This window comes from Diabrotica virgifera, chromosome 7 (genome assembly GCF_917563875.1).
Source record: "Diabrotica virgifera virgifera chromosome 7, PGI_DIABVI_V3a".
Classification (NCBI taxonomy): domain Eukaryota; kingdom Metazoa; phylum Arthropoda; class Insecta; order Coleoptera; family Chrysomelidae; genus Diabrotica; species Diabrotica virgifera.
In genome coordinates this window covers 196160656-196178161 of record NC_065449.1, presented here as the reverse complement: position 1 = coordinate 196178161, position 17506 = coordinate 196160656, and the positions used below count along the sequence as shown (strand labels likewise).

Here is a 17506-nt window from a genome sequence, read left to right as displayed (position 1 = left end):
TTACTTCAAACATACATATCGGAGATATCTTGAAAATAAAACCAATTGTGTCGCAAATTCCTCGGCAGAATGCAGTAGAATGTGGTTGACCATATTAAAAGAGGAAATCAATAGAAAGAAAATACCACGATTAGTAACTCAATAACAATTATCGAGGATACATCATTTATATTTTAAAATAACACACATAAAATCAGAGTTTGGTGTTAATTTTGAGAGTAGACTGAATATAATCAAAACCAAATACTTACAATGTCGGGATTACTTCTTCGTGCGTCTAGGATTACTCCTGTTTGTCTGCGTTTTATTCTGTTTCAGTTGTTGTTGACTCTACATTGTCTTTCCACCTTTTCGGCTGCCTTTCAACGAGTTTCTGCTATACGGTTTGTTATTTTTACATAATATGTTCGCTAATCGAACTGGTCCCATTCGGTTTAAATGTTCGTTCCAGGTTTTTTTCTTGTTTTTATGCACCTCTTAAAGAGAAAATCCAAAAGTCGACGTCAACGAAATAGCATTGGTCCATAAATATAAATACTTAGGGCATGAAATCCAAATTGCCAGGGACAATCAAACTGCTGAATTACAGAGAAGGATTACCTTAGCATGGGCCGCATATGGAGCTCTATCAGACATCTTCAAGAGCAACTTGCCAAATTATTTGAAAAGGAAGACGTTCAACCAATGTGTGCTTCCAGTCATGACTTACGGCGCTGAAACATTATCGTTAACCCAGGCCACAGCAACGAAACTTAGAGTGGCCCAAAGAAGAATGGAACGGTCACTACTTGGACTGACTCTCAGAGACAGGGTCAGAAACGAAGAAATCAGAAGAAGGACAGGCGTCACAGATGTCATAGAGCGAGTAGCATGGCTGAAGTGGAATTGGGCGGGCCATGTAGCCAGAATGAAGGACGGGAGGTGGACCCAAAAACTTACAGTGTGGAGACCAAGAGAAGACAGAAGAAGTAGAGGTAGACCACCTACACGATGGACAGACGACGTCAAAAGGATTGCTGGGAATTGGTTGCAGAAAGCCCAAGACCGACAAAATTGGAAGAAATTAGGGGAGGCCTATGTTCAACTTTGGATGCAGAAAGCTGGATGATGATGATGCACCTCTTAATGTTTTCAATTTTGCATTGTTCGCGTATACCTCTGATTATTGATTAGTAATGTTCTATTCTACTGTTAGTAATAGAGTCTATTGATTATTAATACTTTCATTTCGATATTGTTGATTTGTTGTTTCGTCTTTCTTGTATCGGTCCTTGTCTCCAATGCATATGTTAGGTTTGGTCTTACTGTTGTCTTGTATACTTTTATTTTGCTTTCCGTGGTCAAATATGTGTTTTACGTATGGTTTCTCGGAGGCAACCACTTACTCTTGCTGCTTTTGCTGCTTGCCTTGTGGTCTCTGTTCTTATATTCCTGTCACTAGTGATCTCTACTCCTAGGTAATTGAATTTCATTATTTGTTCTACAATTTTGGCGTCTATTTCTAATTTGCATCTACGCGGATCTTTACTGATCGCTGTATGTACATTTGGACGGGATTCTACAGAAAGGATCCAAACCACACTTTGCTAAAACTGAGATATTAGCCAAAAACTTTACGATAAAATTTAAAATTCTCTTTTAAAAATAATCATGGTTTAACATTAAAATCGTCAATATATGCATTAGATTTGATTTAACACATACTGTTTGATTCAAGAAAACAGTTGTTTTAAAAAAAATCCACTTTTGTGGCTTGGCTCCCTTCTGCACAACAACTTAAGTGAATTCAAAGTTAACAAACATTTATTTTCCATTATTGAGTTACATAATCAGGCGTATAATATAAAAAATGTTAATATGAAATTACTGGGATTTAATAATTTGTTCGATTTCAAAATCTGGAAGTCCCGTGAATTCAATAAAACAGTTGTTTAAAAAATCCACTTTTGTGGTTTGGTTCCTTTCTTCAAAACAACTTAAGTCAATTCAAAGTTAACAAACATTTATTTTCCATTTTTGAATTACGTAATCAGGCGTATAATCTAAAAAAATGTTAATATGGAATTACTGGGATTTAATAATTTGTTCTGGAAATCCCGTGAATTCAAGAAAACAGTTGTTTTACCCTTCCGTGACTAACATTGGGTCTGTGAGACCGACCAGTTAGAGTTTTTACGATTATATCCAAATCGTTAGTTATGAATCTTCGCCGCCATCAGTAGCTGCCTGATTTAGATGCCTGTTTTTATTGTTGAAATTTAAGTCTAAGTGTCAAATAATTATGAAATTATCGGCAAATCTTGTCTCAGAGACCCATGTTGGACCCAGAGATAAAGCATGGGCACCTCATAAACTAAGATATGGCCACTCAATGGGCACCTCAGTTTAAAAAGTTGACGTGATAGACAAAATCTGAGGTTATTCTTAGATTCAGACGCCAAAAATTAGCGAAAAACAAGTGTCAGATCTAACTCAACAAAAAATGTGTTCCCCAGTGTTATTTGTCTGATAATAAAAATTGCGTCTATTGTGCTGCAGTTCTTCCGGAAGCCTTGTTGTTCATCTGCCATTCGCTTTTTCCTCGATTTTGTCTTTTATGACTGCCGTCAACAATTTTAATGTACAGAATCATAATAGTATATATCGTCCCTGCCATTTCCACCTATCGAATATGAAAAGTGGCACTTTTCAGGAGAGCAAAATAACTCTTTTTTAGAGACTCATAAATCAGCGCATTGACAAATGGGAAAATTTTTATATTTTTTGTATGTAATGTTTAATCTTTGTTAGATTGATACCAAATTTGAACTGCTTATCATTTTCTTCTTTCCAAAAAATCACATTCGTTACTTTGCTTTTTGTAATAATCAAAGATTTGTTTCGGTCCGATAATTCAAAGTAGCGAATGTATAATAGTGAATAACCGTATAATCAAATAATGAAAATCCGTTAAAATGAAATCATAAACTGCCTCACAATAATTTCTTGGAAGCGATATTGAAACAAAATTCGCACAAATTGTAAACACGTGGATTTTATTCTTTTCAGCAGTTTAGCATTTTCGACAGTTTACAGATTATAATTGAATAACTGCTGAATAAATTACAACACAAACTAACGAATGTGATACATTCGATATTTAGCGTTGTACAAATACACCTTTATGTATATTTATACAAAACAAAATATCGAATATAACCCATTTTTGTCAGTTTGCAGTCAACCAAATGAAAAAATGTTCATATTCGATGGTTTAAACAGCATGTTTCCCGCGCTCCTAATCAAGCTACATCATCATCATTTTCTTTGCCTTATCCCTATGCGGGGTCGGCTTCCCTAATTGCATTTCTCCACACAATTCTATCTTGGGTCATATCAATGTTAATCCCCTTTACCAACATGTCCTGCCTTATCGTCTCCCCCCAGGTCTTCTTAGGTCTTCCTCTTCTACTCCTTCCAGGAATCTGCACTTCAGCTATTCTTCGTATTAGGTGATTAACGTCTCGACGTTGTTCCTCTTTCTTTTTCACTGCCCAACATTCAGTTCCGTACATCATAGCCGGTCTTATGGCTGTTTTATAGAATTTTCCCTTAAGCTTCATTGAAATTTTTCTGTCACACAACACACCACTCGCTTCTTTCCACTTCATCCATCCAGCCCTAATTCTACTGCATGCATCTGTATCTATGTCTCCATTACTCTATAATACTGACCCTAGGTAATTAAAACTATTGCTTTTCACAATCATTTCACCATCCAAAGATACCATTTTATTTGTAGTAACTCCATCTTTAAATGAACATTCCAAATACTCTGTTTTTGTCCTACTAAGTTTTAAACCTTTTTCCTTCAGAGCTTGTCTCCACTGTTCCAGTTTTTGTGCTGTCTCTTTCACTATTTCCTATTAACACTACATCATCAGCATACATTAGGCACCATGGAATGTTACCCTGTAGTTTCGCTGTTATCTGGTCCAAAACTAATGAGAATAAATAAGGACTAAGCACCGAGCCTTGGTGCAGTCCTACATTACTCTCTCCCATATTTTCATGGTGTGGCTAAGTAGTTTTATAGCCCTGTAGTTTTTACATTGTTGTATGTCTCCCTTGTTTTTGTAGACAGGTACTAATATACTGCTTCTCCATTCGTCTGGCATTTGTTCAACTTCCATAATTCTATTAAATAGACCTGCTAGCCAACTTATTTCTGTCTTTCCCAATGCTCTCCATACTTCTCCAGGAATATCATCTGGTCCGACTGCTTTTCCTTTCTTTATTTTTTGAAGCGCTTGAGCCACTTCCTCGTTTGTTATTCTGGTAACCATTGCTGTTACTGTCTCCGTTAACTCCACAGGCTGTCTGTCAAATTCTTCAATTAATAAGCTGTCAAAATACTTTCTCCATCTCTTTTTGACATCCTTTTCGTGAATTAGTATTTTATTATTTTCGTCTCGGATACATCTAATCTGATTAAAATCTCTTGCTGTCTTTGCTCTCTGTTTGGCTATTTTATATACCTTTGCTTCGCCTTCCCTAATCCCGCTCCTAATCAAGCTACAACAACGAGAATTTGCCACAATATGTATCACGTATAAACGTATAATGCGAGGGCAAGGTCTTCTTCTTCATGTGCCATCTCCTCTAAGAAGGTTGGCAACCATCACGGCAATTCGCACTTTCGATACCGCTGCTCTAAAGAGATCAGCAGAAGTGCAATTAAACCAAGCTCTCAAGGTATCGAATCTGAAAAATCCGATTTTTCACATTCGATAGTTGGAAATGGTAGGGACAAATATTCAATAGTACATAAAATCGGACGTCCACTTTATGTCATTCTGATCAATCTAAAAAATAACAATTTACAACTTTACTTTTCCCTATCTCAAATTGGAGGAAAAGTCCATTTTTGCATCTGAACCAATTCTTTCACACTGAATTACTACTAGGAACTGTCTAATTTTGTTCTTTATCAAATTGTTAATATATGGATCTTTAATCACAGATTACAGAGGTGTATTCAACTAATTTTGACCAAAAAGTGTAAATGTCCGGTCTTGCATCTAGACCCTTAATATCTATTCATGCAGGGTTTTCCTCATGATTTACTATGGAATCACTAACACGAGAATTTTACTGTCATCATCATGTGGTTGTCTTTTTAAAGACAGATCACATGTTATGATGTTTCTGACGGATATTTTTGAGTTAAAGTTGATTTCACTTAAACGAATAAACTATCTTTCAATAAAGTCGTCCTAGGCAGGAACACAAATCATAAATTTTGACAATAAATATCATTTTAAAGTCGTCTTCTTTAAAATGTATAATAATAAATATGTCTGAATTGTCAATATGAATGAGTCAGATTAAATTAAATTATTAGAAGAATTTTTTTACCAAGCAACTTAAACAAAATTTGATTAAGGTAAGGTATAATTTTCAATCCTAATAGCGACATTAATAATATTGAAAAATATTAAAAATATTACTAAAAGATTTTTAAATTGAAAACTTATTGGTCCATTTCCCTGGTGACACCTCCAAGGCTTCTACGATATGCTAGCCAAATTGATGCTGCAGTGAAGACAAAAGGGAAGGAATTCTACACTATGCAATTCACAACCCCCGTCTGCAGCTTGGTAAAGTTCCAACGGAAAATGGACCTAGTTACTCTAACAACTTTACCAAGCTGCAGACGGGTGTTGTGAATTGCACAGCGTAGAATTCCTTTTCTTTTGTCTTCAATGCAGCATCCATTTGGCTTGCATATTGTAGAAGCCTTGGAGGTGTCACCAGGGAAATGGACCAATAAGTTTTCAATTTAAAAACCTTTTAGTAATATTTTTAATATTTGTCAATATTATTAATGTCGCTATTAGGATTGAAAATTTTACCTTACCTTTCAATTGCCAGATGACGCTAGTCACCTGATCCATTCACGTCAGTTGCGGTGTGGGGGATAAACTCTCGTTGCTGGTCACTCAGAGTATGGAGCAACAGGCCTACGTCTCTCCGATGAGACTCCAATAAGAGTCGAAAATCGTCGATTCAGAGTGCTGGACTGTGCTCCGTATTCTGAGTGAAAAATAAGATTGTTTTGCCTTCGCATTGCAACTGAATAAAAATGGTATACATTTTTATTTTTAAAATTTGATTAATTTATTAATATTTTGTATTTCGATAACGACTTCCGGCGTGGAAGTCGAAACGTCAATAAATTAATTTCGAACTAGAATTGTGGCTTTATTTCCCAAAGAAAATAGTAAAATACGCAAAATAAGTATCATTCTAAAGTAAGAACCAAAAACATACATTTCATAGTTTATTCCAATCATGATGTTTCTATGTATATGGCTCGACATAAGCAATAATGTTACCCTTACAACATTTTTTGTAAGCCGCTGTATCCTGTAACATACGTGTGATATCTACAGATGCGTAGGCTTAGACTATGTACTCGATGCACTATAAATTGCCAAATAGATTATATCTAAGTGGTTAATTGGATACTAAATTTGTATTTTTTTTTCTATTTGCAGAATTCATTTTGGGAGTGCCTCAATGCAACGTTCAAAGGTAGGTAAACAATTTAAAGCTAATTTTATAATTGCAAATAAAATGCTTTCAATGTAATATTTTAGAAATCGCATTTATTATAGTCAAGGAAATGAAGCATTTTGGCTCGCAATTTTTTCGTCCAGCATGGATTTACTTGAAATTTTCACAGAAGGTAGGGAATAGTCCAAGGATCATTGTCTATAGCATGCCGCTGTACGCTAAAACCTTGGGGGTGGTTGCCACCCCATCTCGGGGGCGGGAATTTTTTATTACATTTTAACTATGTAAATCGATGTAAAAAGTAATTATAAGAAAAAAATGTTTTTTACATTTTCTTCGTAAAACTAATATTTTTCGAGTTATTCGCGCTTGAAAGTAACAGTTTTTCGATGAAAAAATCGACTTTTTAGAGGGTTTTTTGAGAATACCTCGAAAAATATGCATTTAATCAAAAAAACTAAAGATAACAAAATTGTATCTTTTAGTAATACAAACCAAATTATTTTTCTGTAATATCGCTAAGACCAATACAAACCGAGATACGGCATGTTAAAAGTTAGCTTTTGTCGTCAAATGCATAATTTGAAATATTCAAAGTAAAATAACGGAAAAACTTTGCATTTTTCGAGGAAAACTTATATAATCTTTTTTCAAGTATACAGTTAGGCCTTTCAAAAAAAATAATAAAAAGTTTCTAGTCTGAAAATTAAGCGAATTATGATCAAAAAAAAGGTCGTTACCTGCTTTTCTCTATGAAAAAATCAGTGCAAACAACGGCCTAACTACCCTCCTGATTAAAAATTGGTCTTCACCTTTCTATAATTCCTTTTATATTTGTATTATCAGTACACCCAAGAAGTTTGACCTATTTAAAAGGCCTAATTTTAGCAAAATTGGAGTTTAAAGAAAAATAAATTTTTTGGAATTTCCCATTTTTCACCTTTTACTTGAAAATATCTCCGAAAATACTGGAGATACGAAAAAAATGATAGACTACCAAATTGTAGCTTCTTTAATAACTAAAATTCTCTTTTGCATAGATTTTTCATTACAGTGAAAAGTTAGCGAGATATAGCTGTTTAAAACCTTTATTTACGAGCCAACACCCCCTTATTCGAGCCCTTTAAACCCACCCTAATTAAAAACTGAGGTATCTTACGGAATTTAGTTTACACAGTCTTATAATTCTTCAAAAATACTACAAAGTCATTTTGTGAAAAAACTTTTTGCCGCCAAAAATGAAGGAGCTATGTTTATAAAACGAATTTTTTTTTTCGAAAAATTCGGATAGTCCGCTTATGGATAATTTTCAATGTATGTATAATACCACAGAACCGGTTGGTATACTAGAAGATGACTAAAAAACTATTTGTATTTGTATTCGTACATATTTGGAAATTCGTATTTTTGTGTAAATAAATGTTTTTGTAATTCTTTAATTCTACTTTTTTTCTGTATAGACCTATTAAAATATCTACTTATAAAAACTGTAATGTTGTTAAGGGTGGTTTTTAAGGGTTTAAATATTATGATATTATATCCTAACTAAAGTATAAAATAATAATAATAATAATAATAATAATAATACTCAATTCCACTGTAGAACGTGTCGATAAGACTTACCCAAGCCAAGAAGAAATTCATGAGTTTTGGGGAAATTAACTTTCCACACCAGCTGCTCTTAACAACAATGCTGGGTGGATAGAAGATACGACACAGAACTGCCAACACTACATTACTACCCTTTACGAACCCTTCACTACTGAAGAAGTCTCAAATATCATCAAAGAGCTTCATAACTGGAAATCTCCTGGACCAGATAGAGTTCAAAACTTTTGGCTCAAGAAGTTTTGGAGTGTTCATGAGTGCTTATCAACACTAATTAATCATGTTATTTCTAATCCGCAGGATATACCAGCATTCCTAACTCAGGGTACCACTTATTTAATACCGAAAGATCAAAATAACACCCAAGATCCAGCCAAATACCGCCCAATTACTTGTCTTCCAACTTTGTATAAATTGGTCACATCCTGTGTAGCCCGGCGTATCTACCAACACTGTGCTCTGAACAATATCATAGAGCCTCAACAGAAAGGATGCGCTAAGGGTTCCATGGGTTGCAAAGAACAACTCATCATCGACTCAGTCATTTCTAACCAGGCGTATTCCAAAAAGAGGAATCTTTTTACTGCCTTCATTGATTACAAGAAGGCCTTTGATTCAGTGCCGCATGAATGGCTTATAGATATATTGAGAATATATAAAGTCGATGATAATATAGTGACCTTTTTAGAGCATATAATGACAGAGTGGAAAACTAGAATTCACCTTCAAATACCTGGTGAAATTAACATCGAAACTGAAAATATCGCAATCAGCCGGGGCCTGTTTCAAGGAGATTCGTTGAGTCCTCTGTGGTTCTGTCTAGCTATGAACCCACTATCTCAGCTATTAAACTCCACAGACGCAGGTTTTAGCATCAAAAATAACAACAATGTGGTGGCGAAGCTTAATCATTTATTGTACATGGATGATTTGAAATTAATGGCTTCCACTCGCAACCAACTCGATGAGATGCTAAAAACTGTAGAAACTTTTTCTAATGATATTAGTATGCACTTCGGACTAGACAAGTGCCGTATTTTAAATATAGTAAGAGGAAAAGTACAGCCCGGAGGATTCGATATGCAAAATGGCCAGAACATCGAGGCCATGGGTGAAAACGATATGTATAAATATCTTGGAGTAAAGCAAGCGCGGAAAATTGACCATAAACAAATGAAAACAGAGATAACTACAGAGTTTATACGAAGGGTAAAACAGCTGCTTCGCTCACACCTTAACAGTAGAAATTTGTTTAAGGCACTAAACACCTATGCATGTTCCGCGCTTAGCTACTCATTTGGCATTGTTAAGTGGACAAAAACGGACATAGAAAATCTTCAGCGAAAAGTACGAACGCACCTTACAAAGGCACAAAAACACCATCCCAAAAGTGCAGTGGAAAGAACGACATTACCACGGAATTTAGGAGGAAGAGGACTTATGGATATAGGTGAGCAATTAGACAAACAAATTGCTAACTTAAGAACTTATTTTCAGATGCAGGCTGAGACATCTACTCTACATCGCGCTATCTGCGCAGTAGATGACACAACACCGATTAAACTGAGGGAACCAGAAATGCGCATAAACCACCTCACTAAAGACGAAAAACTGCGCACCTGGATGGGTAAACCTCTACACGGGCGACATCCCAATGAGGTCAGCCAAGACTATGTCGACAATACAGCGTCGAACTATTGGTTGACATCAGGAAAGATGTTCCCTGAAACGGAGGGATCAATACTGGCCATTCAGGATCAGGTTATACCAACCAGAAATTACCTGAAATATATCGTCAAAGACCCTCAGGTTCAAAACGACAGATGCCGATATGGATGTCAAGCCCAAGAAACCATCCAACATATTACAGGGGGCTGCCAGGCATTTGCTGCAACTGAATACAAGGAACGGCATGACGCAGTGGGAAAAATCCTTCATCAGGAGATAGCTATCAAGCTGGGACTTCTCCAAACGGATCATCTCCCGTATTATCAATACGTCCCTGAGAGTATGCTTGAGGATGGCAACTACAAGCTATACTGGGACCGCACTGTGCTCACAGACCAAACAGTGGCACATAATAGACCAGATCTCGTACTAGTTAATAAATTAACAAAACAAACAACACTAATTGATGTGGCGATACCTAACAACAATAATCTCCGTAGTAAATTTACTGAAAAGATCGCCAAGTACAGAGATCTGGAAATTCAAATACGAAGGCAATGGAGAATGCAAAGTACCCAGACGATACCGATTATCATGTCTACTACTGGAGTCATTCCGAAGACCCTCCTCGAAAGCATAAAAAAGCTGGGTCTAAATGAACATCTTTATAAGACCATGCAGAAAGCTGTACTACTCGCGACGTCCAGAAGTGTACGAAAATTTTTGGGAGATACACCTGCATTCCAAGTCACCTAGGGCTCGATAACACGGAAAGAGTCCCACCAGAGCTCAATCCTTTTGATACCGTAGGTATCTGGGATGAGTCAATTTTCCCCTTAGAGGGAGTGTGAGCCGTATGGCTAAATCTGGATAATAATAATCTCCCTGTGGGAGTTTTATGTCAGTTCTTCTATCAGGCGCGGCCCCCTGCGAATGGGGGATGCTTTCTGGGTATTCGTAGCGCCAATACCCAGAGAGTAGCAGGAATACTTGCCGTGGAACAAAAACTGACACCTGGCAGTAGGTATAAAATGCACACCCATGAGAATGGAGACTAATAGTTTATGTTTAGGGCCGCTGCCTGGGGATCGCCAGGGCACGTCTGGAGCCGACGCTGGACGTGACAGCATGCGGGACGTCGGTGGCAGGGTGTTGAGGAGGCGGGCCCCTGTCACACAAACAGCTACAGCCCAACAACAAGAACAACAACCACAAGCGAGCCAAACAACAGCAAGAGCTCCACTCGCTGAAGGTGCTGCGCCGGAACATCAGCCGGCGCTCACTCAAGCGGGACGACCGAGGCAGCGCATGAAATGGACTGTGTCCATTAACGAAAGCATTTTGCGCTTCTATTATAAGGTGACAAACCTCGGTCAAGAAACGATCGGCTACAGACAACAGCTGTATGCCGAATTTTGCAGGGAGTACCCAGATATTCAAGTATCGGAGCAAAGAGTATCAGATCAATACCGGGTAATCGTAAGAAACAACCTTATCCCAGAGACTAGACGCAATACGATCAAAAGCGAAGTCGAACGGGAGATTAATAACCAAGAGCTAGTTTTAGATCAAGTCCCTAATGAAATCCTTGATGAGCAGATTCCTGAGATTCCCATACCAGAAACTCAACCTGACAATACACAGCAGGAAAACAACGAGTTGCGCGATAGTCTAGAGAACGAAATGGCTCGTGCCGTACAAGAGTTTAATGGAACAAATCCACTTAGCAGACCACCGCTACCACGAATAAACTCTTGTAAGAAACTAGGTGCCCTGTTACAAATTGTGAATACTGAAGTCCTACCCAATTATGTCGTAGAAGCCCACACATTGGAGTATCTGCATATGCTAATCTACTGTGCAGCTACAGCAATTGCCAATGTAATGGGCGTTAAGATCAGAACACGACGGGTTACTAATAACGGAAGGACTGGTAACAGAATTGCACCCTGGGAAAAAAGACTTCTCGGAAAAATTGAATTACTGCGTAGGGATATTGGTCAAGTCACAGAATATATAAGAGGTGTTACAAGTAGAAAAGTCATTAAAAGAGCTGAAGAAATAATGCGGAGCACTGCAAGACACTCGAGATACGATCCAGAAAATAACACAGCCCAACAGTGTCTGGATACATTAAAACAAAAACTCTCCGTCTATTCAGGACGATTAAGAAGGTATAAAGTTAGTAACAGCCGAAAATGTGACAATGCACTTTTTGAGAACTCTGAGAAGGCGTTCTACCAAAAACTCAATTCCACCGTAGAAAGTGTCGACAAGTCTTACCCAAGCCAAGAAGAAATTCATGAGTTTTGGGGAAATCAACTTTCCACACCAGCTGCTTTTAACAACAATGCTGGCTGGATAGAAGATACGACGCACAACTGTCACCACTACGTCACTGCTAACTACGAACCATTCACGACTGAAGAAGTCTCAAATGTCATCAAAGAGCTTCATAACTGGAAATCTCCTGGACCAGACGGAGTTCAGAACTTCTGGCTTAAAAAGTTTTGGAGTATTCATGAGTGCTTATCAACATTAATTAATCATGTTATTTCTAATCCGCAGGAATTACCATCATTTCTAACTCAGGGAACTACTTATTTAATACCCAAGGATCAAAATAACACCCAAGATCCATCCAAGTACCGCCCAATTACTTGTCTTCCAACTTTGTATAAATTGGTCACATCCTGTGTAACCCGGCGTATCTACCAACACTGTGCTCTAAACAATATCATAGAGCCTCAACAGAAAGGATGCGCTAAGGGTTCCCTGGGTTGCAAAGAACAGCTTATCATCGACTCAGTCATTTCTAACCAGGCATTCATTAAAAAAAGAAACCTTTTTACTGCTTTTATTGACTATAAAAAGGCCTTTGATTCAGTACCGCATGAATGGCTAATAGATATATTGAAAATATACAAAGTAGATGATAACATAGTGACCTTTTTAAGGCATATAATGAGAGATTGGAAGACTAAAATTCACCTCCAAATACCTGGTGAAAACAATATCGAAACCGAAAATATCGCAATCAACCGGGGCCTATTTCAAGGAGACTCGTTGAGTCCATTGTGGTTCTGTTTAGCTTTGAACCCCCTTTCCCAACTATTAAACTCCACTGACTCAGGTTTTGGCATTAAAAGCAATAATACTGTGGTAGCGAAGCTCAATCATCTGTTATATATGGATGATTTGAAATTAATGGCTTCCACTCGAGAACACCTAGAAGAGATGCTAAAAACTGTAGAAACATTTTCTAATGATATTAGTATGCAGTTCGGTCTAGACAAGTGCCGTGTTTTGAATATAGTCAGAGGAAAGGTACAGCCCGGTGGATTCGATATGCAAAATGGCCAGAACATCGAGGCCATGGGCGACAACGATATGTACAAATATCTTGGAGTAAAGCAGGCGCGGAAAATTGACCATAAGCAAATGAAAACTGAGATAACTACTGAGTTTATAAGAAGGGTAAAACAGCTGCTTCGTTCACAGCTTAACAGTAAAAATTTGTTTAAGGCACTAAACACCTACGCTTGTTCCGCGCTTAGCTATTCATTTGGTATTGTTAAGTGGACAAAAACGGATATAGAAAATCTTCAGCGAAAAGTACGAACACACCTCACAAAGGCACAAAAACACCACCCTAAAAGTGCAGTAGAACGAACGACATTACCCCGGTATTTAGGAGGAAGAGGACTTATGGATATAGGTGAGCAATTAGATAAACAAATTGCTAATTTAAGAACTTATTTTCAGATGCAGGCTGAGACATCTACTCTACATCGCGCTATCTGCGCAGTAGATGACACAACACCGATCAAACTGAGGGAAGCAGAACTACGCATAAACCACCTTACTAAGGACGAAAAAGTGCGCGCCTGGATGGGTAAACCTTTGCACGGGCGACATCCCAATGAGGTCAGCCAAGATTATGTCGACAATATAGCGTCGAACTACTGGTTGACATCAGGAAAGATGTTCCCTGAAACGGAGGGTTCATTACTGGCCATTCAGGATCAGGTTATACCAACCAGAAACTACCTGAAATATATCATCAAAGACCCTCAGGTTCAAAACGACAGATGCCGATATGGATGTCAAGCCCAAGAAACCATCCAACATCTTACAGGGGGCTGCCAGGCATTTGCTGCAACTGAATACAAGGAACGGCATGACGCAGTGGGAAAAATCCTTCATCAAGAGATAGCTATCAAGCTGGGACTTCTCCAAACGGACCATCTCCCGTATTATCAATACGTCCCTGAGAGTATGCTTGAGGATGGCAACTACAAGCTATACTGGGACCGCACTGTGCTCACAGACCAAACAGTGGCACATAATAGACCAGATCTCGTACTAGTTAATAAATTAACAAGACAAACAACACTAATTGATGTGGCGATACCTAACAACAATAATCTACGTAGTAAATTCACTGAAAAGATCGCCAAGTACAGAGATCTAGAAATTCAAATACGAAGGCAATGGAGAATGCAAAGTACCCAGACGATACCTATTGTTATATCTACTACTGGAGTCATTCCGAAGAACCTCCTCGAAAGCATAAAAAGGCTGGGTCTAAATGAACATCTTTACAAGACCATGCAGAAAGCTGTACTACTCGCAACGGCCAGATGTGTACGAAAATTTTTGGGAGATACACCTGCATACCAAGTCACCTAGGGCTCGATAACACGGAAAGAGTCCCGCCAGAGCTCAATCCTTTTGATACCGTAGGTATCTGGGATGAGTCAATTTTCCCCTTAGAGGGAGTGTGAGCCGTATGGCTAAATCTGGATAATAATAATCGTCCTGTGGGAGTTTTTTGTCAGTTCTTCTATCAGGCGCGGCCCCCTGCGAATGGGGGATGCTTTCTGGGTATTCGTAGCGCCAATACCCAGAGAGTAGCAGGAATACTTGCCGTGGAACAAAAACTGACACCTGGCAGTAGGTATAAAATGCACACCCATGAGAATGGAGAATAATAATTTGTGTTTAGGATCGCTGCCTGGGGATCGCCAGGGCACGTCTGGAGCCGGCGCTGGACGTGACAGCATGCGGGACGTCGGTGGCAGGGTGTTGAGGAGGCGGGCCCCTGTCATACAATCAGCTACAGCCCAACCACAACCACAAGCGAGCCAAATAACAACAAGAGCTCCACCCGCCGAAGGTGCTGCGCTGGATCATCAGCCGGCGCTCACTCAAGCGGGACGACCGAGGCAGCGCATGAAATGGACTGTGTCCATCAATGAAAGCATTTTGCGCTTCTATTATAAGGTGACAAACCTCGATCAAGAAACGATCGGCTACAGACAACAGCTGTATGCCGAATTTTGCAGGGAGTACCCAGATATTCAAGTATCGGAGCAAAGAGTATCAGATCAATACCGGGTAATCATAAGAAATAATCTTATCCCAGAGACTAGACGCGATGCCATCAAAAGCGAAGTCGAACGGGAGATTAATAACCAAGAGCTAGTTTTAGATCAAATCCCTAATGAAATCCTTGAGGAGCAGATTCCTGAGATTCCCATACCAGAAACTCAACCTGACAATACACAGCAGGAAAACAACGAGTGGCGCCATAGTCTAGAAAACGAAATGGCTCGTGCCTTACAAGAGTTTAATGGAACAAATCCACTTAGCAGACCACCGCTACCACGAATAAACTCTTGTAAGAAACTAGGTGCGCTGTTACAAATTGTGAACACTGAAGTCCTACCCAATTATGTCGTAGAAGCCCACACATTGGAATATCTGCATATGCTAATCTATTGTGCAGCAACAGCAATTGCCAATGTAATGGGCGTTAAGATCAGAACACGACGGGGTACTAATAACGGAAGGACTGGTAACAGAATTGCACCATGGGAAAAAAGACTTCTCGGAAAAATTGAATTACTGCGTAGGGATATTGGTCAAGTCACAGAATATATAAGAGGTGTAACAAGTAGAAAAGTCATTAAGAGAGCTGAAGAAATAATGCGGAGCACTGCAAGACACTCGAGATACGATCCAGAAAATAACACAGCCCAACAGTGTCTGGATACATTAAAACAAAAACTCTCCGTCTATTCAGGACGATTAAGAAGGTATAAAGTTAGTAACAACCGAAAATGTGACAATGCACTTTTTGAGAACTCTGAGAAGGCGTTTTACCGAAAACTCAATTCCACCGTAGAAAGTGTCGACAAGTCTTACCCAAGCCAAGAAGAAATTCATGAGTTTTGGGGAAATCAACTTTCCACGCCAGCTGCTTTTAACAACAATGCTGGCTGGATAGAAGATACGACGCACAACTGTCACCACTACGTCACTGCTAACTACGAACCATTCACGACTGAAGAAGTCTCAAATGTCATCAAAGAGCTTCATAACTGGAAATCTCCTGGACCAGACGGAGTTCAGAACTTATGGCTTAAAAAGTTTTGGAGTATTCATGAGTGCTTATCAACGTTAATTAATCATGTTATTTCTAATCCGCAGGAATTACCATCATTTCTAACTCAGGGAACTACTTATTTAATACCCAAGGATCAAAATAACACCCAAGATCCATCCAAGTACCGCCCAATTACTTGTCTTCCAACTTTGTATAAATTGGTCACATCCTGTGTAACCCGGCGTATCTACCAACACTGTGCTCTAAACGATATCATAGAGCCTCAACAGAAAGGATGCGCTAAGGGTTCCATGGGCTGCAAAGAACAGCTTATCATCGATTCAGTCATTTCTAACCAGGCATTCACTAAAAAAAGGAACCTTTTTACTGCTTTTATTGACTATAAAAAGGCCTTTGATTCAGTACCGCATGAATGGCTAATAGATATTTTGAAAATATACAAAGTCGATGATAACATAGTGACCTTTTTAAGGCATATAATGAGAGATTGGAAGACTAAAATTCACCTCCAAATACCTGGTGAAAAAAATATTGAAACCGAAAATATCGCAATCAACCGGGGCCTGTTTCAAGGAGACTCGTTGAGTCCACTGTGGTTCTGTTTAGCTTTGAACCCCCTTTCCCAGCTATTAAACTCCACTGACTCAGGTTTTAGCATTAAAAGCAATAATACTGTAGTAGCGAAGCTCAATCATCTGTTGTATATGGATGATTTGAAAGTAATGGCTTCCACTCGAGAACACCTAGAAGAGATGCTAAAAACTGTAGAAACATTCTCTAATGATATTAGTATGCAGTTCGGTCTAGACAAGTGCCGTGTTTTGAATATAGTCAGAGGAAAGGTACAGCCCGGTGGATTCGATATGCAAAATGGCCAGAACATCCAGGCCATGGGCGATAACGATATGTACAAATATCTTGGAGTAAAGCAGGCGCGGAAAATTGACCATAAGCAAATGAAAACTGAGATAACTACTGAGTTTATAAGAAGGGTAAAACAGCTACTTCGTTCACAGCTTAACAGTAAAAATTTGATTAAGGCACTGAACACCTACGCTTGTTCCGCGCTTAGCTATTCATTTGGTATTGTTAAGTGGACAAAAACGGATATAGAAAATCTTCAGCGAAAAGTGCGAACACACCTCACAAAGGCACAAAAACACCACCCTAAAAGTGCAGTAGAACGAACGACATTACCCCGGTATTTAGGAGGAAGAGGACTTATGGATATAGGTGAGCAATTAGATAAACAGATTGCTA

General features: G+C 38.6%; 1 protein-coding gene across 1 annotated transcript in view; it reads left to right on the top strand.

The window, feature by feature from the left end:
• Positions 1-17506, top strand: part of LOC114332297 (reversion-inducing cysteine-rich protein with Kazal motifs) — a 408801-nt gene that overhangs the window by 274911 nt on the left and 116384 nt on the right. The window contains exon 4 of the mRNA XM_050656164.1: positions 6540-6576. Within this exon, the coding sequence (XP_050512121.1) occupies positions 6540-6576 (37 nt within the window). The remainder of the gene's footprint in view (positions 1-6539; positions 6577-17506) is intronic.